Source organism: Zootoca vivipara, chromosome 1 (genome assembly GCF_963506605.1).
Source record: "Zootoca vivipara chromosome 1, rZooViv1.1, whole genome shotgun sequence".
Taxonomy (NCBI): Eukaryota; Metazoa; Chordata; class Lepidosauria; order Squamata; family Lacertidae; genus Zootoca; species Zootoca vivipara.
In genome coordinates, this window is record NC_083276.1 from 73254895 (window position 1) to 73276823 (window position 21929).

At 43.4% G+C, this 21929-nt stretch overlaps 1 protein-coding gene across 2 annotated transcripts in view; it reads right to left on the minus strand.

Annotated features, from left to right (window-relative positions):
- Window positions 1-1698: 1698 nt before the first annotated feature.
- TSPAN32 (tetraspanin 32) overlaps window positions 1699-21929 on the minus strand; it is a 41326-nt gene continuing 21095 nt past the window's right edge. The window contains exons 6-9 of one of the 2 annotated variants that reach the window (XM_035121038.2): window positions 11272-11373; window positions 7116-7208; window positions 6199-6282; window positions 1699-2876 (exon numbers count right to left, since the gene is read on the minus strand). In XM_035121038.2, coding sequence (XP_034976929.1) covers window positions 2781-2876; window positions 6199-6282; window positions 7116-7208; window positions 11272-11373 — 375 coding nt within the window. In that variant the 3' untranslated portion in view covers window positions 1699-2780. Of the gene's footprint in view, window positions 2877-5968; window positions 6283-7115; window positions 7209-11271; window positions 11374-21929 lie in introns of those variants that run through there. The other variant, XM_035121019.2, reaches the window with a different exon arrangement.

The window sequence follows — 21929 nt, forward strand, 5'->3', positions numbered from 1 at the left end:
TGGCCTCCCATCTGGCCTTTGGGATAACAAATATTAGCAACGGTAGCCAAGAGCTAGTTTTCTTAGCGCATGCCCTTTCAGAAGCCTTGTCTATGTTTAAAACTTTTTCCATGCTGGTTAATTCTGTACTGTTTGTAAGTGACTGCAGCTACTGGGAGCAATTGTAGGAACAGCACCTGACTCTGTCCTACCCAGTGTTGAAAAGAGGCACAGAGGAGGTAGAACAGTTTCTTCCTTCCTCACAGTACACTGTCCTTTCTGTGTAATTGAGCTGCAGCCCTTGGATATAGCATCTCACATTCTTTCCATTATATTTTGCATGAGTGTTAAAAAACAAACAAACGAGGTCCAGTTGTTCTGATACATATCCAAGTGGGGAATGAGCTCATAGGTTGAGTGCCTGTACCCAGTGCACCCCAGCTTTGATCCCAGATAGATTTGGGAAGGCCAGTTAGGGTCAACCTGTGGCCATCGGATGTTGATAGATGCCAGCTCCCATCAGCTTCAGATAGCATGGGCAATGGTCAAGGATGATGGAAGTTGTAGTCCAACAACATTTGGAGAGTCATAGGTTCCCACCTCTGGGATACACAGTACTGATGAATCAATGGTCTGAAACGGTATGAGGCAGTTTTATATGTTCTTAAAATGATGGCTCCTGACTCGATGAAGTTATTCATTTGTTAAAGTGTAAAAGGGTGTTGCTGAAGGCCCGTGCAGGGTCAGGACCATGGTCAGCAGGGAATAGTACTCTTGACACTACCATCCCCTGCATTGCGTGTGCCTTCAGACCATATTTAAGACTCACAATATCAGAATCAATGTGTTTTAGGGAAATAACATTGCTTTTCTGTCCGGCCTTTACTGGATGTTACTCTTTAAATCAGAACAGAAAAGCACAAATGACTTTTGCGTCAATGCAAAATGAAATGGTAACATGCTCCTACCAAGTACTAGGGCTGGGCGATATCTGGTTTTCAATATCATGATAGATCACCAGCTAAATATCACGATATCTCATGATATATATCTGTGGCGGCGGAGGGCCCTGCTGGGCCTGCCTGTGACAGCAAAGCATCGCACCATCCCACCCCGTGGTGTGGGAGGGTGTGCTGCGCTTCCTGCAGTAGCAGCGGGCCTTGCCGGGCCTCCCCGCAGCGGCAGAGGGCAGGGCTGTCTCAAGCAGGTCGGGCGCCCTGGCACTGAGATCGCTCCAGCGCCCCCGCCCTCGCAGCGTGCAGCACGGCTTCCATGCGGCTTTGCCGTGCAGCACCCCCCCTGCTGGCCCGGCGCCCCCGGGACTGCACCTAGAGCCGGGCCTGGCAGAAGGTCCCACTGCACCTCCCCACAGTGGAGGAAGGTGTGGCCTGTTTCCCCGCAGCAGCCGAGGGCCTTGATGAGGCTCCCTGTGGTGGTGGAGGGCCTTAGAATGTAAGGAAGTAGTAGATTTACTAAAAAATATTGAATAAACTTCCATATAATATATTTGCAACTAATTTTAAGAGTAGTTAAATGATTTACTAGTCAGGTTTCCTACTCAGAGGTCTAAGTGGAATCTGTGCATGCATAAATCCCACTCAGTTCAACTAAACTTACTGTAACTTACTGTAACTTATTGTAGTATCTAGAACAAAACAACAGAGTTTTATGGCTAGGTAGGATATATGAGAACAGAATACATCTACTTAACCAAATTCATTTTATTTACAGGAATTCAGAGTAATATAAAAGGAATGACTTTGGTATTAAATCAAAAGAATAAAAGCATATTCCTAGTTTGTGCTGTTCTCATTCTAGAGCTTACCTGGAGGCACAGGGTATTACAACTTGCATAGTTACCATTTAAGATCTACATTTCCAAACAGCATAGCCAGCTAAAGTTAGTTATGATTAATATTGCAATCCTATACACAGTTAACCAGGAGCAATTTGTACTGAAATTAATGGGAATTGGGCTGAGCTGTAAATTCCATTGGCCACAACTGAACTTAAGTTACTCATCATGACTAAGTAAAGTAAATCATGGAAATAAATCACGTTACATTCAGTGGAGCTTACTCTTCAGTGACCGTGTTTAGGATTCCGGCTTTACTCATCATGACTACATTTGGGTGGGGTGCAGCATAGGCCTAATAGAACTTAAGAGCACCCATTTCTGTCACAATTGTGCATGTGTGTTAAACAAATGGGTTCTTCCCTATTTAGAGCATCTTCATGTATTCAAACCAAGAAAGCTTACAAAAATATGCAAATAGGGTCTGATTTATGTTCAGAAACGGCTATAAAACTGCTTAAAATAATAATGTAAAGCAAGCTGCAGTTTTCTCTCTCTCCTGAGCCTTAAAATATTCTTACTGGTTATTGAACCAAGTAATTTCCATTTCCTTGAGTTTACTTTTCACTGGGGTGTGTTGTTCTGTTTTGACTAGCTATTTTGGGGGCTCTAAATGATGGCTTTCAGTTGGCAAACACACTTGTGGCTGGGCAAGTCCTTCGTTCCTGGTTTATACCCTGCCTCCATGTTTCCACTCAGCATTGTGTGTTTCTGCTGCCTGGTCATCACTTTAGTCAGTCTTTGTTGACAGATGCTGCAGCTGTCTTGGTTGCATCATGGGAGTTCACAGTCACATCCGGGATGGCACATTTTTGTGTGCGTTAGTGGGGGATTGATTAGGACCGCCCAGCATCCACCCACAGTTGTGGCACAAATTCCAGTTTCTCAGAGTCTCCAACAGTCTTGCTCTTTTCCTCTGGTGGTGCAGAAATCTAAAGCCAAATTCCTATTGCTTTGGCAGCGTGTATTTGCCCTTCCGATCCAAACTCTTCTTAAAGTGGATGGCGTACCAGAGGAACAAAGTTAAGCTCATCCCATAAACCTAGGGTAGGTAAATAAATGAAAGGCAATTAAAAACATTGTAGTTGCTTAAAGGAAATTAATTCATTAATTATAATGGGTTGTGTCCAACAGTTACATTTGTCCAAGGATTTCCATTTGGGCAGTGGAAGTTCCCCTCCCTCTCTTCTCTCTGTACCCTACCCAAACCTGCTCTGGAGGTTTCGGGGGAAATCCAGGACAAATTTGGGGGTGGGGGTGCATGGAGGGAGGAGGAGAAGAAGTAGTTCCATTGCAGAAGTTGAGTGGAACAACTTGACTAGACACCTTTTATTTCTCTACTGCTTTTCTACAGGTTCAAAGCAATTTCTATCAAAGCAATAAAAATACAATGCAATACAATACAATCTATAAATAATATGGGACCACCATATAAGTCACACTATAAGAGCCACCATGTAACAGTCAAAGAAACGAGATGGTCTTTAGTAAAAAAGGTGTACAAGGAAAAATAACCCATTAGAAAAGTCAGCTGAGAGGAAGTTTCCTTCATTTCTTCCAGGTTGTGGTTCCACAGTTTCAGAGTAATCATCAAAGTAGCTTTTGTTGTTGTTCAAATTTACTGCCAACTTGGCACAGACAATAACAGCTGCTTGCTACAACTCATCTAGCAAGTGAACTTGTATGGGAAGACTCAGTCCTTATGAGCACAGAAACACTGATCCTTGGGGTTGAAATCACATCCTCCTGGCAAAAACCAGTCATCTGCAAATCACTGCCACTCACTAGAAATCTGTTTCTAAAGGAGGGAAGCAGAGAAAACACTTCACCCAAAAAAGAGTGAACACAGATTTTCATGTGCCAATTTATGCACATTTAAAATTAACTATGATCATGTAAATAAAAATGCAGTTCTGTGTTAAAAGATGACCTATGTGCTTACGTAAGACTCAGCTAAATGTAAAGGTACCCGTGACCATTAGGTCCAGTCGCGGACGACTCTGGGGTTACGTGCTCATCTCACTCTTAAGGCCAAAGGAGCCGGTGTACAGTTTCCGGGTCATGTGGCCAGCATGACCAAGCCGCTTCTGGCAAACCAGAGCAGCGCACGGAAACGCCGTTTACCTTAGCGCTGGAGCGGTTCCTATTAATCTACTTGCACTTCGTGCTTTCGAACTGCTAGGTGGGCAGGAACTGGGACTGAACAACGGGAGCTCACCCTGTCGCGGGGATTCGAACTGCTGACCTTCTGATTGGCAAGCCCTAGGCTCTGTGGTTTAGACCACAGCACGACCCGCGTCCCCCCAAGACTCAGCTACCTATACAGCTGCAAATAAAACGTTTTGAATGTGTTGTAAAGTGCAATATACAATTGTGACACTAGATGGCGATGGTGAGCTATAGCCAATTCAATGCATTTTTCAAAAAGATTTTTCAAAAAGCATTTCTTGGTCTCTAAGGTGCTACTGGACAATTTTTTATTTATTTTGACTGCATCAGACCAACACGGCTACCTACCTGAATCTAGAATCATTTCTACAACATTTTTAACGTGTGTTGATTCTACCGCAGTCTGCTTTCTTGGTGATAATTTTGAAAAAGTAACTTCAAGGCTCCTGCTCTCCCTTCTTTTATCTTTAAATTGGACTTAGATTGGACATCCATTTAAGTAGAGGACTATAAAGCAGGACTTACAGGCAATTTTGGTGTGATCCCCATGCTGAGTTTCAGATTGCTCTCCTTATTAACTCCCATTGCATAGGAATTTAATAGTAACCCAACTAGGAACATAGGAAGCCGAGTTTATCCTACATCAGACCATTGGCCCATTTAGCTCACTGCACTGCTACACTGGCTGGCAGCAGCTTTCCAGGGTTTTAGACAGATGTGCCTCCCTGGGATATGGCAATGGTTGAACCTAGAACCTCATTGCTAAGCAGATGCTCCCCAATTGAGCTGTGGCCCTTCCCCACTCTGATATATGGGTTTGCTACCATCCTATCTAGTTTGCCCCTGCACCAAGTTAATGCAAAATGAAATGTTGCATTAACTTGGAAGCAAGCCATTGATTGCATGCCACTTGTTGCAACGCACCTCACACCAGTAAAGTGCACTGGACTGCAGTCTCCATAGACCCCCTGACCTTAAATCAAGGCACGATTTTCATAAAACATGGCTCAACCAATAGTTCAATTTATAATTATACTGCTACATGGCTTGAACTTCTCTATGCCATAAAGTGATGGCCTATATACCAAAGTTGAAACTCACCTGGAATGGGGCATGCATCAATATGTGGGGAAGCATGGCGTTTGTAAATAGGGGTGCAAGATTTACTGTCTGGTCGGTACTATGCAAGTTTACTCAGAAGTAAATCACACAGAATTCAGTAGGATTCATTTCCATGGAGGAAAAGCTCACCTGGTGGGGCTGCCAGCGACTTCCATGGCCTGTTGCCCAGGAACGTACCGTCTGTTTTTTATTCAGTATTTACAGAGAGAGGCTTTAGAACCTAGCCTCTTGGATAATGGCATGGTCCCAAGTGAATCTCCACCCCCCTTTTCTACTTCCTCATTCATCAATCTCAACGTCTCCTACGGGTGCTGATGAGTGCCCTCTGCCTTTGAGCTCTTTGCTCTCCTACTTTCAAAGCTCGCCGGGTTCTGGGAGGAGCAGTCTGGAATGCTGTCGCCCCCGCTGGTGCTTCTTCCGCCTCCTCTCCCATTATTTCCCATCTTTCCCCCTCATCTTCCTCTGAGCTGTGACTTCCCTCAAACCCCTGTTGTAAATCTAAACTGTCTTCCTCTCCTCTGGAGGGGTCAGGCTGGGGAGGCAGTCTCCACCATTCCTCCTCTGTCCAGTCCCTGACAGGCAGAGCTGAGCTGCAGTAACAGCCTCCTGGTAGGGCTGTCACTGCCACTTACCAGGGGGGTAGAGATTCTGGCAAGGACGGAGATGCATGGGCACACCAGCAGGAGCCCTGGATGGGATACACCAGTGTGTGCCCACACAGCACCCACCTTGCTCCTCCCCCTCCAGGTGGACACTCCTCCCAGGTAATAAGTGCCCATATACATACATTCATAAAGCATGAAAACACGGTTGATAATGAAACCTAAACACAGGTACCGATACCTTATTTCCAGTGAAGCAACTGGAAGGTTTATACTAAGGGTTAGGTGCCCAACCAAAAACTAAGCTCTTTTGGTCCCTGTGACGTATTAGAAAAGGGTGGGGGTTTTTGGCGAGGCAGAATGCTGCCACTTCTGCAGAATTATGCTGCCACCCATAAAGCTAGATTTGCACTTCTGCTTCTGTTGATTAAGGGGAAAAACAGGAGGATACCAGAGAACACAAATATTTACCATGAAGAAAATTGTAATGGTCATCAGCACAGAGACAAAAGTCATATGTTTTTTCAGGAAGTTTTGGATCTCTTCTAGGCAATCCTGAAATATGAGAGAAAATAGCTTAGAGGACAATATAATAAATGAAGGCTGTACGCCTATGTATACTTACTTGGGAGTAAGCACCATTGAAACACAGTGGGATTTACTTCTGAATAAAAAGTTAAAGAGGACCAGGTTCTGTATTTCCCTCCCCAACTCCTCACAGGTTTGGAGGAAGCATGCCACCAAACTGCTTGAGACCAACAGTGGGATTAGGACTTCTTGTCTTGCTTGTGGTCTTCCCAGAGGCATTGTCTTGGCAACAGTGGAAGTTAGGCTGCTGAACTAGATGGCCTGTTTGGTCTGTTCAGATGGAGAGTGGTATCATCCAGCAGGGCTCTGACATTCTCACAAAATTAGTGCTCTGCCTTCCAATAATTCCTCTCAAAATACTCATACCAGCCAGTGTGGTTTCATGGTTAGATTGGAATCTGGGAAGCCAGGGCTCCAAGTTTCTACTCAGCTATGAAGCTCCTTGAGTGACCTTGGACCTCAGCCTACCTTACCTCAGAGGGTTGTTGTGAGGATAAAATGTGAAGGAGGAGAGCCATATACAGCATGTTTTGTTCCTTGGAGCAAAGGTGAGATATAAATGTAGATGCAGTAGCAGTAGTTGTAAACAACAACAACAACAACAACAACAACTGTTTCATAGAACTGAAAGTGTCCTGAACTATCATCTTGCTTAACTTCTAGCTCAGATGATGTTAGGAAACATCTTGGTGCCAGACTGACAAGGCCAGTTTTGCTAATACCCCAGCTGGGTGAGAATTGCTTCGCAAGAACCTGAACTGACTGTACTGCAGAGCTTCCCAGCCTCACATATCATTTACCTTTTCTGTCGTTCCCAGAGTTTCTGATTGGCACATCTCTTTTTCAATCCTGCTTGCTTCTCCAAAGGGTGGCTTTTTCCCACAACAGAGAAACTGAAAGAAAGGGGGAAACACCACTCATATCATTGCTTTTCTTTTCCAAACAAAACCCTTACAGAGGAGTTTTGATTGTTGTCTGTTGGTTTGTTACTGGTAAATTGCTTTGCCTCCTCAGCCTTAAACACTACATTATTATAACTGCAGTGGTTGATATAACAGCTGGCCATCAGACTGAGGATTAAAGATAGGGGGGAGTATCCAACTAACTTGTTCCATTGGTGCAGCAGAACTCCCTTCCCCTGCTTTTCTCCCTTAGCAAGCGCCACACCCACTCTTAATCTGTGCCAGAGATTTAGGGGACCCATGGGGGGGGGAGGAAGTTCTCTTGCACAAGTGGAATCCTTAAGTTGATGGAGGGACTTGGCTGTTTGCCACCCATGGTCTCCATTCATGATATTATGTGGTCAAATGCTTCTGCTTTGCTTCTCACTTGCATCTTTTATAAGTTTGATACTGCATTTCAAAAGTTGCCACTTGTTTTGTTCCCAGTGACAAACCACTCAGTCCTTCACTCCTCACCAGTAATTTCCTTTATTTCTTGGCACGTCCTGCATTTTCCATGCAATACAACCAATGATAAAAACATAAAGGGACCCCTGACCATTAGGTCCAGTCGTGACCGACTCTGGGGTTGCGGCTCATCTCGCGTTATTGGCCGAGGGAGCCGGCGTACAGCTTCCAGGTCATGTGGCCAGCATAACAAAGCCGCTTCTGGTGAACCAGAGCAGTGCACAGAAACACCATTTACCTTCCCACTATAGCGGTTCCTATTTATCTACTTGCATTTTGACATGCTTTCGAACTGCTAGGTTGGCAGGAGCTGGGACCGAGCAACGGGAGCTCACCCCGTCGTGGGGATTCGAACTGCCGACCTTCTGATCGGTAAAGCCCTAGGCTCAGTGGTTTAACCCACAGCGCCACCCGCATCCCTGCTCACCACCCGTGAGCAACCAATGATACAATGGAACAAAAAAATTGTGCATTTATTTAGAGGCATAGCTGCGAGCGGTGTGGGAATATGGGAGAGGGCCTGGTTCATATGATGCACAATTCAACACTGTGCAAACAGATGAATCCTGATGCAGGTTCTGTGATGTTGTGCCTGGCAAATACTTAAAACATTTTGTGGAAGTATAAATCTTGTGCAACAAGGTGATGCTGTTACTGGACTGCACAGCGATGCATGATGTAAGCCTCACGGACCCTCCTTGCCTGCCACTTTGTGGCACAAATTGGGAAGTACAAGTAAACCATGCATCCCTGGCTGGGTTGCATTGTGTATATCCATATTATACAAGTATGAATTTTATAACAAATAAAGGTAAACGTTCCCTTTAGGTCCAGCCATAAAGTGGTAGTTGACACATGACTTCCATAGAAGTCCCATCAAAACCTTTGGGGATAGTGAAAAGATGGTCATCTAGGTGGCTTTTTTAATTGCCCCAGTCCAGGTTCCTCACAATTGGTGCCCCTGTTTATACCTAATTTTCTGTACTAAAGATGACGTGTCTGAGAATATCAACACCTTCCTTAAATCACCTAAGGTAATGCTTTATTAATCTGGCAGTGGTTTTGCGTTGATTATTTTGGGCATGAAGGACCATAGTTTAAAAAGCAGCTTGTTTCATCAGCTAGGGAGCTGCTAGGGTGCCCAGATGCAGGCAGTTCAGGTTGCTCTGGGAATTCCAAAGGCACATCTTATGATATCATAGCATAGGCAGAGTGCTGAAATTCCCTCTTCTACAAGACTCCACTGAACCTTGACTTGCATGGCATTTGGCCACAGCAAAAACGGCGGTGGTCAAAAACAAAACAAAACAAAGAAAAAGCAAAACATAAAGGTCCTGGCTAGGTGCCTGATGATTCTCTTTTGGGCACAAAAACATGTTCTTTATAGTTTCTTTACAGCATGGCCATTGTGTCTGGTTGATCAGTTTTGGCTCAAGAAGAAAGCAAAGCCTGGCTTCTGCTGCCTTTCTTTTTTTACAGAATAGGTCAGGGCTGCAGTCTTGTACACACACACACACACACACACACACACACACACACACGCACACACACACACAGTTAGGCAAGGACAGTGCTTCCTTGACTCCCCCCTTCCCCAAGTCTTCACCCAATAACTGGTAGCAGAGACACAGAGTAGATTTGTAGACATTGTTGGGAACATTTTTTTAAATGCCGCACCCCCCACCCCGTCATTAGAAACACAAGATGTGGGTTTGAATTCTGCATGCTGGAAAATGTAAGGTTAATGTGGGAAAAAGAAAGGAGGAGTCCATATAGTAAAAGAGCACATGTTGATTTCCCCCTATGGCTCCAATTAGATCTTTATCAAAAACAGCTTCCACTGTGCAAAGAATCTGGAATTTTCTTTAGTCAGCTATCTGGAGAGGAGAAGCATACCTCTCTCCCTCTCCCTCTCTCCCACAAACATTCCCTCAAAGCTGCTCTCCTGCACTCATCCACAAAGCTGCTATTTCCTTGGTGTTCCTTGCTCCTTGCTCAAGGAACAGTGGGGCTTTCCGAGTTGCTCCCTACTGCAAAGTCCCACCCGCTCATGGAATGCCCTTCTCTTACTCTGCTACTCTTCTCAGGGCAGTTTCATTGGTGCAGCATTCTCGCCTCCACTTTGGGAATCTGTCAGCCAGACAGCATAAGCAGCAGTATAAGGAAGAATAGGAATTCAAGTGCTGTAGCACCATATATTTAAAGCACATCCCCATTGCCCCTCACAGAGCTGCAGTTCCCAGCACTCTCAACCAACTACAGTCACCACATTTGTATTCCTTCCTTCCTTCTTATTATTTGCATGGGGTGTTGGGGGGTATGTGCTTTAAATGTGGCTGAGGGCCAAACTAGACGGGGGTAGTTTGGCATAAGATAGCTGGGCTTTGGTTTTAACCAATAGCTGGCATGGTATGGTATGGAGGAAGCACAAAACTGGGACTGTGGCCTGGTGAGAGGTAGGCTTTAACCCTTTGGCTCCACCGATGGGAGATTTCCTCCCACTGTGAATATCAGCTGCAAGGGCTATTTGTGTGAGTCCAATCAGGACTGCAACTGGGCCAGAGAATTCAAGCCCTCCTTCTCTCCAAGCTACAATCCCAGTTCCAGCATCTCCCTCCCATGCCAGCTATTTGTTAAATGAAAAATGAAAAACAGCTGTGCAAAACCAGACAGTGGGATGAATGTCGCATCTCATATGGTCCAGAGCAGGCCCAAGTGAGGAGATTTTACTGCTTGAAGCAAAGGATAAGATGGTGGCCCATCCACTATTCCATATACAGAAGTCAACTGGATTGGCAGTTGATTTTTGCTTCAACACTAGCAATAGGATAATATCTTCAGCTACGGAGAACAGGCAAGCTTAGTGGCTTCAGGACAGGCCATCTAGCAAACAAAAAGGGAAATGAGTGATGGTTCCAGGAGAAGCAGCCAGGGGACGGCCACTGCTCCCCCAGCACCTGCTACCTGATGCTATTGCCTCAATCTTGCTAGTGGTTGGACCAGCAAAAGTAAATTGCCTTTGAGTTAGTTATGTGAGTTAGTTTTTGAGTTAGTTAGGCTGTTTCAGAGGGGTAAGGATTTAACAGATAACATGAAACCCCACCCCAAACTTGGGAACAGATATGGGGCATAATACAATGAAGCTAAAACATGCTATGTCATGATTGCTTACATGATATCAGTGTAGCCATCCAAGGAAAAAATTCAGCAATTCACCAGGACCTTTGATGCTTACCACAATGGGGTGTGTGTGTGTGTGTTTCCCCCTCATTGGTCTTGCCAACTGCTAATCCGTTTCTCCAGGTAAGTCATTGGGAAGAACTAAATAGCCTGTGCTCCAGTCAGGGATGTAGTGTTATCCGCAAAGGCCTGGGATGGGGAGTGCACGCACCCCCCCCCTGCAAGGATGGAGCATGCCACCCCAGCCCTCATTGCTGCCTGGTGGGGGCAGGGTGTGGAGGGTGAAGAGCACCAGATTCTAAATCCTAGAAACTGGTTTCTGTGGAACGGCCCCTAGAGTATAGACCAAAATGTGCAAGCAGATCACCGTTTTGTGGATGGCATGTAGCTCCTGTCTCCTGGTGTTGGAAGAGTTGCTTCTTACATCTTCATACACGATGTCATACGCATCCATCATGGCATCTTCAGCCTACAGGAATGACATGCCCATAAGAAGAATTTCTACATGCCAGCCATCCCATAAGGAACAATCTCATAAACAGACAGTGGTGCTGGGTTTGCTGTAACTGATTGCGAGTGCAGAAAGAGTGCACAATATAACACAGGGTACAGAATTCAGTTTCCTGAGAATCAGGGTTGTTTTTCCTTTGAAAAAAGTCTACTTTCAAGTCCTTGTGGGCTATGAAAGAAATGTTTAGAAGTGTGTGGACAGCTAAAATCTCAGAAATCTGATGATGATGATGATGATGATGATGATGATAATAATAATAATAATAATAACAATTTATTTATACGCCGCCCATCTGGCTGGGTTTCCCCAGCCACTCTGGGTGGCTTACAACAAAAGAGTAAAAATACATTAAAACATCAGCCATTAAAAATTTCCCTAGCCTGAGAGGTGATTGAATAAGGACCCAAGTTGCTGGGAGTAGGACTTTGTTGCTCATTTGCCCCACACCATGACTAGCAGTCCTGAGCACATTATGCAACCAAGTCAGAGAAAACTGTTCAATTATGCAAACTTGCTTAATTTTCATAATAATAATAATAATGCAGAATTCAGCTTTTCTTTGGATAGTGTTTGGGTTGACTAGGTATAGAACTGCAATGCATTTAGTTCAAAGTGCAAGTAGCCCTGCTCTTGAAACTGGATGAGAACACTGCAATGAATATTTACAGATTTATTTATTTGTTTAAAATGTTTCAAAGGCTAATGATACCACCCTGAGCAAATTTGCCAATCGTACACTGCTGATTTAGGATTCAACGCATGAATGACAATCTACCAGTGCAAAACAAATATGCGCCCAAGTACATAAATCTACAAGATTGATTCAGAAATGAAAAGAGCAGGAATTAATTTGGCTTTGCTGCAACAGGGAACTCACAGAAACCTCCAAACATATTTCAGTAATGGTTAAAGCTTCGGTTCTCACCACAAACTCTGTGGGAAGCATAAATGGATTCTCACCATTATGCAGAACAGACACTGCTTGTTCTTCTGAAATTTTGAGTCTAAATGTCTCCAAGAAGTAAGCCAAGTGCCTGGAGATTAGTGTTTGATTATGGGGATTATGCCTTTGCCAGAGAAGACACTTCCCATGTTCCTGTTTGCTAAGCCCATCTTCTGTACTGCCATGCCAAGTGGCAAAAATAAGTTCACTACACATTCAACTAGATATAGTATTTAGGGGAGTGGTAATATTCTCACCACTTGTTGGGATGTGATATACAACCAGGTCAATGATGGCCAAAGATCCTCTGTTTTCACCCCCATTAAGTAGCGAATCAAATCCTAAATGTTTTCAGAAGAATGTAAAGCACTGGAGTTTCTGGGAAATTTGAATCATTGTGTAGCAATCAGAGAAAGACAATTGATCTTGGCTTTATCAGGGAGTTGGGTAGGTTCCATTTCTTTTATTCCTTTACCCTTCCCTTTTCTTTGCTATTGATTTGTGCAGGCCTCAAGACAAATTGTAGCTTTTCAGAACAGAAAACTCAATAATGCAGGGAACAGAACTGAGGGAAGCAATAAGAATGTTAAGTGAGACATTCACTGAAACCACATGAAAAGTTTCTCCTCATTTCAGCTGCTTTCTTACCTCAACCCCAACCCTGGATTTCTTATCCAGACATTAAGGATCTCTGATTTAGAAAATCAGATTGAAAAAGCATGCCACATATTTATTGCACTCCATAGATTTACCACATAGCATTATAAGGTTAAAGGTAAAGGGACCCCTGACCATTAGGTTCAGTCGCGGACGACTCTGGGGTTGTGGCGCTCATCTCGCGTTATTGGCCGAGGGAGCCGGCGTACAGCTTCCAGGTCATGTGGCCAGCATGACAAAGCCGCTTCTGGCGAACAAGAGCAGCGCACGGAAACACTGTTTATCTTTCTGCTGTAGCGGTACCTATTTATCTACTTGCACTTTGACGTGCTTTCGAACTGCTAGGTTGGCAGGAGCTGGGACTGAGCAACAGGAGCTCATCCCGTCGCGGGGATTCGAACTGTCAACCTTCTGATCAGCAAGCCCTAGGCTCTGTGGTTTAACCCACAGCGCCACCTGCGTCCCTCTATTATAAGGTTAGGCATGTACTAAAATTTCATTCTAGTATTAGTTTTCATGTGCCATGATTAGGGATGGGCAAATGTGTAAATTTTTGTTTCTCTCAGTTTCTATTTTTTCCAGTCATAAGTTCAGCTCTTCACATTTCCACATCAGTTTGCATTTTAAAAATGTCTTTATGAACATTCACCAACAATCTGGTGCGAATTCTTCCTCATATATCCATGTGCCTATGCATTTCCACCATTTTTTGCAAAGCAATTTCTCTAGACAGAGCACGTTTTGTATGTTCTTTTACACTTTACCTCAGTACATGCATTTTTGTACACATAACATGGTTGGAGAACTGCACTGCAAAATTCAGAGAAATGTGAATTTTGAAGTGTAGCTGTCTTTTGGTTCTCATATTCTCACAGGAAGTATGGACTAAGCAAGTTCACCTTTAAATGTAAAGTTAACTTGAATTTATCCCCCATGCTTATTCACATTAAAGGGTTTCAAAATGAGCTGAAAGGGAATAAAAATAGGATCTGGGGAACCATTTCGTTGCCAGCCTGTCTTTTTGTAGCCGTGGCTTCATAATGGCGATGGTGGAGTAAAGCAAAATTTCCTCAGCATGTGTGTTGCTTCCCACAACTGCGTGAGCAAACAGCTGACAACTGCATTCCCACCTACTGATCTGTTGGTCCTGACATGTGGTGTACCTATAATCTTTCCAGGGCGAAACATGAGGTTATAGGCAATATAATCAGTAGCACAGCAGGCATTGTTAGAAACACAGGGAAATTAGCCACATGTGTTCATAAAAGGTCAGATGGAGAATGAGGCAAAAAACAAAAACCAGCTGCAATAAAAATGGTTGCCTCTGGAACTGTTCTATTACTATGTCTGCAGATCAGTTGGGGCCTTGAGATAGGGAGCTGGGAGCGAACCCTTTGCACCTTCACTGATTCCTCACCCTAAATCTTCTGCCTGAAGCTGCTGTTAGTTGCGAGATAGGAAAATGTGGAGGGTACAAAAATTATGCTCATGTATCTTACTCATCACAGATAATAGCTGCTTCTCAGAGCGTTCATAGTTAAGAAAACAGTGTGAGTTTGGGAGGGGGGTTCTCTCCCCTCTCCCTCGGCTATAATATTAACCAGATTTTCCCTCTCCTTCCATGACTGTTATCAAGGTTGCAATGAAGAGATGGAGAAATATTCAGGATTCTCTACTGAAAACAGGTAGTTCCCCAGAAGGACTGTTGACAGTTTTCTAGAGGTTCGTGTATATCCAGATGACCCCCAGACATATGTTTATTAACATGCTCAAAGAATCCTAAAAAAGGTATATGAATGAAGTAGGGCTTCTCTTTGCAGAAGCTGGTACTTCTCCAGAAACATTGATTCTTCTCCTGATACATGAGCAACTACTCATTAAAAACCATTCCACGAAACCAAAAACCAAATGAACCTAAAACAGATTATTATTATTTTACTACACATTTAGCCATTTACAGTTGTAGGGTAGCCAGTAAACTGAAGAGAGCGCCTACATACAATATCCCTAGCAGGAGCCAAATGTCTCTCCCTCTGCAGGTAGGCCACCCAAGGCACCTTGTTGCTCAATTTTGGTTCAATTATGAACCAAATATCTTGGATGGTATTCAACTAAGTTTTACTCAAAGCAGACCCATCAAAACCAATGGGTCTAACCTAGCCATGTTTATTATATTCAGTGAGTCATCGGGTCACAGAGAGCTAAACACGACTAAGACGACTAAACATTGTTGAATGGAGGATTGCCAAATTGCTGATTTTTATTGCCCATTTTTATACACATTGTCTTGTTTTATGTTTTTAATATGTTTCTGCTTTTCAATTGATTTTGACTATTACCTTGAATATTTAATAGAATCGCAAGGAAAACAATAACAGCATAAACTATACTGCATGGGAATTCTGCTACGACAAAGTCGGGAGACATGTTGGAACAAGGGTTGTTTGGAATGCATTATGACTTCCATCTTGATTGGCCTGGCTACTTGGCGGGAAGCTCTCCAACCACATCACATCACACGTGAGGAGAGGCGCAATAAGAGTCTGGTCCAGAGGCCATTACAATACGTGAAAGTAATTCTCCTGATTTGTTTGAACATATAATTATTTTGTGTGACTGTGTGTAGCACCACTCTCAGAAAAATTAAAGCATGCATGTATTGCTACTGTTTGACTGTGGTGACCAAGGGGAATAAGCTAGGGGTGGAGAGCTCTTTTTCTGTCAAGAGTGCATATACTCAGGGGTTCAGGCCTGCATGAAGCCCAGAGCCAAAAGTGAGAGCAACCACTCCCATCTCCCTCTCTCTTTCGGCCATCCCCTTCTCCCTCTCCCTCTCCCTCTCCCTCCCCACTTGATGGGCTGTTGGAGGAACAGATCAAAGAGTCCCTTTCATAGCATAGATCAAAGCCCCCAGAATCTAGGAATGCAGCTTTCCCCCTTAAGGTAGGGGTAGGGTGTCTTTTCCAGGGAGATCTTAAGGTCGCTCAACTTCCACAGGCCATTTTTGATGGGCTGCCACCCATCAAACTATCACCTGACATCACTACCACATTTTCCTTTGCCTGCTAAGCAGTTAGAAATCAAGACAGTCAGAGAAAGTCACAGGGCTTTTAAAGCACTGACAACCAGCTGATCGTCAGTGCCTGCAAATCACACTCTAGGCAGCGAGCAGCATCTTTACCTGCCTGACACCTGACATGATACAATGTCAGGTGCAGGGAAGGTGCCTGTGGCTTGGGGGAAATGGCCTCATTAAGTTCATGGGCTGGAGATTGCCCGCCACTGCCTGGAGGTATCACTAATTTATCGATTCGTAGCTCTTGTATTTCTTCCTTCCTCCAAAGCTGGGCATAGATCAGAGCTGTACATTTTCTCTGCAACTACAGTGTTTTCTTTTGAAAGTGGCAGCATCTGAGGGCCACTTCAGATGTTACATGAAAGAGTCAAAGCCTTGATGCATTTTAATTTAAAAAATGTGATGTGTTAATCACATTTTTATAAAAATGAGGAAGAAAGGGGAAGCCTATGCATTGCATAAATCGCCATATCGCTCAAAAGCCTATGGATTCTCCTTGTGTTTCCTTAGGGATGTGCCATATTTTTCCTGCATCCTTTGAAGGGAATTTTCAGGCTGGAAAATACACAATAAGCAGACATCCAGGAATTGTGATTGGTTGGGGATTGTACGCTTGCACTAGGCGCCTGTTTTCTGATTGATAATGTAAATGTCCCTCAAAAGTTACAGAAGAAAAGGGTTGACTTGTCTTTTGCAAGAATTTTTGATGTGGCCCTGAAATCAAGAAGAGAAATTACCTTGAGATAAATGTATGTTTCAGTAGAAGGGGAAGCTACTTTATAAACAATTCTCTGCTCCTGCTTTGCCAATGGAACCTGTTGTTCTACACCACAAGTGATTAATATCTCAGCTAATCAAATGAGTTGTGTATAAATCAAAGCAAATACTGTCTAGAACTATATGGGAAGAATGGAAAAGCCTCTCTTCACCTCAGTTGCTTTCAACTACATGTGGTTTATTCATCCATGCATTCATCATTACATTCATATCCCATCTTTCCTCCATGGAGCCACCCAGCCAGATGGGCAGGGGATCAATAATAAATTATTATTATTACATGGTTCTCTCCCTTCTCAGGTGCTGTTTGGCCACACTGGGCGCTGGAACCGCAGGGGGCGCTGCAACAATGATGCAGAATGGAGCACAGTAGGTGTGGCAGGCACCAAATTTTAGCATCACACAGAGTGCTGCTGAAGTTTGAGATCCCAAGTCCGCCACTGATTTGATCCTCGCAACCCCTTGAGGTATGTGAGGCAGAGAGCGACTGGCCCAAGGTCACCCAGTGAGCTTCATGGCTGAGTGGGGATTCAAATCATGTTCTCCCAAGTCCTAGCCTGACATGGTAACCACTTCACCACACCATTTGGGCCACGTCATTTATTATTAAATGTGCACTACTCACATTTCTCCTTCTTTTAAAACAATTCCCAAAGCAGAAGCTTCAGCTTCTTGCTTGTGGAGGATTTTTCTTAGTGCACTGGACCCCTGCTTTCCCACTTCTTGCATATGATTTAAGTATTTTAAACATAACATAAATTATGTGAAATTTTGATTGCATTGCAATAAATTGCCAATTTTCTATTCTAAGTCCTAATAAAATAATCTATTGTGCAAGGACATTCATGTTATAGTTTACATTTGACTGCTCCCTTTCCCCTCTTGTTTTTATTTTCAAAAGTGACAGTGTATGGGTTACAGACCATATGATATATGCGCGCGCACTAATTCCCTTGTCTACAGAGCTCACAATCTAATTAGGCTGCTGAGAAGATATACAGAAGAGAAGCCTTGCAAGGAAGGCCAAGAGAGAAAATAAGAGTGTTCAGTGGTGGTGCACTGAACTCATCCTCTTTTACCCTGTTAAACCCCGGTTGTTAAATAAGGTCACCACTGACTATTGTCATATGTGACAGACCATAATGAGAATTGGAATAATGAATGGTATTCACCAGAGCTATAGGGATGTGGTGTTGCTTGGTCTGTGGTCTGTCTTGTATTTTTGTATTGATTTATATGGTTATTTCCACAGTGATAGCTGATCTAATTCAATGAAGAAAAATCAGTGGATGTGTGTGTGTGTGTATATGTATGTATATATATATATATATATATATATATATATATATATATATATATATAATAGGACTAAAACCAATTTTGTTCTCCATACGCTTCTTCACATATTTATTAAATATAATGTTCAGCCCAGCCAAAGCTGATATTACCAGCTGTCGTTAAAGGTTGCTTGTTTATAAATTGCGTATAGTGGACAAAATGTTGTTTATGACATCTGACTTTAGGAGAAGACAGTCCATTAAAAAGAACAAAAGACACAAGGTTGTCTTAATCACCCAAAAGCTATTGTTGGGAAAGGTATGAGAGGCAGCAGAAGCGTTTTACTGCTCCATGGTGGTTGTTGTTGTTTAGTCGTTTAGCCGTGTCCGACTCTTCATGACCCCATGGACCAGAGCATGCCAGGCACTCCTGTCTTCCACTGCCTCCCAGTTTGGTCAAACTCATGTTCGTAGCTTCAAAAACACTGCCCAACCATCTCATCCTCTGTTGTCCTCTTCTCCTAGTGCCCTCCATCTTTCCCAACATCAGGGTCTTTTCCAGGGAGTCTTCTCTCCTCATGAGGTGGCCAAAGTATTGGAGCCTCAGCTTCAGGATCTGTCCTTCCAGTGAGCACTCGGGGCTGATTTCCTTAAGAATGGATAGGTTTGATCTTCTTGCAGTCCATGGGACTCTCAAGAGTCTCCTCCAGCACCATAATTCAAAAGCATCAATTTTTCAGCAATCAGCCTTCTTTATGGTCCAGCTCTCACTTCCATACATCACTACTGGGAAAACCATAGCTTTAACTATATGGACCTTTGTTGGCAAGGTGATGTCTCTGCTTTTTAAGATGCTGTCTAGGTTTGTCATGGCTTTTCTCCCAAGAAGCAGGCGTCTTTTAATTTCGTGACTGCTGTCACCATCTGCAGTGGTCAAGGAGCCCAAGAAAGTAAAATATATCACTGCCTCCATTTCTTCCCCTTCTATTTGCCAGGAGGTGATGGGACCAGTGGCCATGATCTTGGTTTTTTGGATGTTGAGGTTCAGACCATATTTTGCACTCGCTCTATGGTAATAATATCATAACAAAAGCTACTGTATTGACCTTATTCAGAAGAAAAGACCCAGACTGAGTGAATCCTCTGACTACAACACTGTTCTTAACATAAGAGGATGGTATTTAACATCACTATGAGAGGTGATGCAGATAAAATGTGCATCACAATTAAGAAAGGTATAAAGAAGTCTAATGAAGAAAATCGCTGGGACATTACTTTCCCAAGATACAAAATGACAGGAAAGGGTATATTGGGGGGTTGAATAGCTCTGTATGTAAAAAAAATAAAATAAAAAAATCCAATGAAATAGAGACCTATCAAACAGAAAACCTGAGAGGAGTAAACTCCTCTACAAAAAACCTTTTGTGTGGAATAACCAGAGTTAAAAACTAATTTAGTACTTTAGACATATTACTCACCTGGCCAAAATGGTGATGGTGGTCTTGAAACAGAAAAAGAGGTTGGGGGGGGGGCAGACAATGGAGAAAGTGTTGCAGTAATGGGCAACCAACTACCCACACATTAACTGAGTCTATGCATGCTTGGCCTATTACAAAGAGACAGTGGAGGATGGTCTATTAAAGTAAACGGGGCGCTGCCCCATCAAACTTGGTCTGAAATCAGCCAGCACACACACACACACCGCTGCCAGCTTCCTCCTGACTTAGTTTCATTGCCACCATTAGTAGGAAGAAGGATGGCTATAAAATCAGAATTAGTTGGCTCTGCCTTGTCCTTGGCTCTGGCTCCACCAACTATTGGCCTCTCTGCCTTCCTCTCCAACAGTTCCAATGGGCACCAGCCCCACTGCAAAGAGACAACATTTCTAGATAATGAACCATCTAGAAAGGATGCAGACCTGGACTTAATCCTGAGTGTTGTCTGGAAGAATCAGCATGGCTTCTGCAAAGTCCTGCTTACCAACAGTCTTGAGTTCTTTAATAAGTATGTTGATGATGGGGCGATTCTATGGATGGTGTATACTTGAGTTCCCTAAAATGGGGTGAAGGATTAGGCTGTGCAAAAATGCTTTAAGGACCTTGTCCAAATTCTTTTGAACTGAAGAGAGATATGATGTGGTAGTTTATGCCTCTCCTGGAAAAAAAGCTCTGTGCTCCTCTTAAAAGAGCTGCCTTTCTTTTCCCACAGTAACAGGCTGGCCCTATTGCTTTCTTTAAAATTTATGAAAGCCTTGGTAGAGTTTTATTTTCCATTAATAGGCAGTCAATTCCACCTACCCTTTTAGTTCTCTTCAATACTGGCTTGAGATATTTGGCTATCATTTCAAACCAAAATGGGTCTTTCTGATCCCATGGGGGTAAAGGCTGTAAAAGCTAGCAAGATGTTCCCAGTTCAGGCTGCTCAGCAGTTATCAGAGTGAAACGTCAGGAAGAGAAAGGGATCTATTGTCTTCCCTCTCAGGAATGTGTCTGAAAAGCATTAAATAATCTTAAGAGACACATTCAGGGATACCTCCTTTCTAATGCAACTGTAAAGAGTTAGGAGAATGCTTTCCCATGCCATTTGAAGTAGGTTGGATTGGAAGGCACAATAAATGAAGTGCCAAATCTATTTGAAAGGCAGAAATAACTTAGGGGAAAAACAAGGAATGCGGGAAAACTTAGTGGTTAGCCATCCTTTGAAATCTGTACTTCCCCGAATTTGCAATGCAGCTCTTTGGCCAAATGAAGTGTACAAAATTGCACATACTAGGGTAAAGTGTGCATTAAAAATGTGCAATAAAATTCACATGTTAGTGCAGGGGTCAGCAACCTTTTTCAGCCGTGGGCCAGTCCACCGTCCCTCAGACCATGTGGTGGGCCGGACTATATTTTGAAAAAAAAATGAACAAATTCCTATGCCCCACAAATAACCCAGAGATGCATTTTAAATAAAAGCACACATTCTACTCATGTAAAAACACCAGGCAGGCCCCACAAATAACCCAGAGATACATTTTAAATAAAAGCACACATTCTACTCATGTAAAAACACACTGATTCCCCGGACCATCCGCGGGCCGGATTGAGAAGGCGATTAGGCCGCATCCAGCTCGCGGGCCTTAGGTTGCCTTTCCCTGTGATAGTGGAAATAACATCAGAAAATGCATCATATTGGGGAATTAAGGGAAATTCACACTAAAATGCTAGTGAATTTTCATGAGGTTTTATTATTATTATAATTTAAAAAATGCAAGTGGATGTGGAAATGTGAAGAACTAAATTTAAGACTGGAAGAATGAGAGACTGAGAGAAACCAAAATAGATGCACTTGCCCATGCCCACCTGCAGCATGTGCAAAGCTGTGGTGTGTCCTCTGTATCCCCTTGGCCTAATTTAATGCATCCCTAATTTCAAGCAGCCTACAGAGATGGAGTATCAGAGAGACAGAGAGACAGAGAGACAGACAGACAGACAGACGAGAGAGAGAGAGAGAGAGAGAGAGAGAGAGAGAGAGAGAGAGAGAGAGAGAGAAGACCACATTCCAGGGCCAGTGTGTGCTATGGCCTGTGGAGAACCCACCCACCCACAGTGTACAGAGCTAGGAAACAAATAAATTTCATAGATCTATCAATCGGGACATTACATTTTGGGCAACTTGAAATGGCAAGCAGCCACTGTAGATGGGAAGTGGATTTGCCTTCTCTTGTCACTGCTGTCCATCATTAAAATGCATCTGGGGGCCTGGCAGGGAGAGTGGCAAATGGTGGCATAGCCAAGTCAAG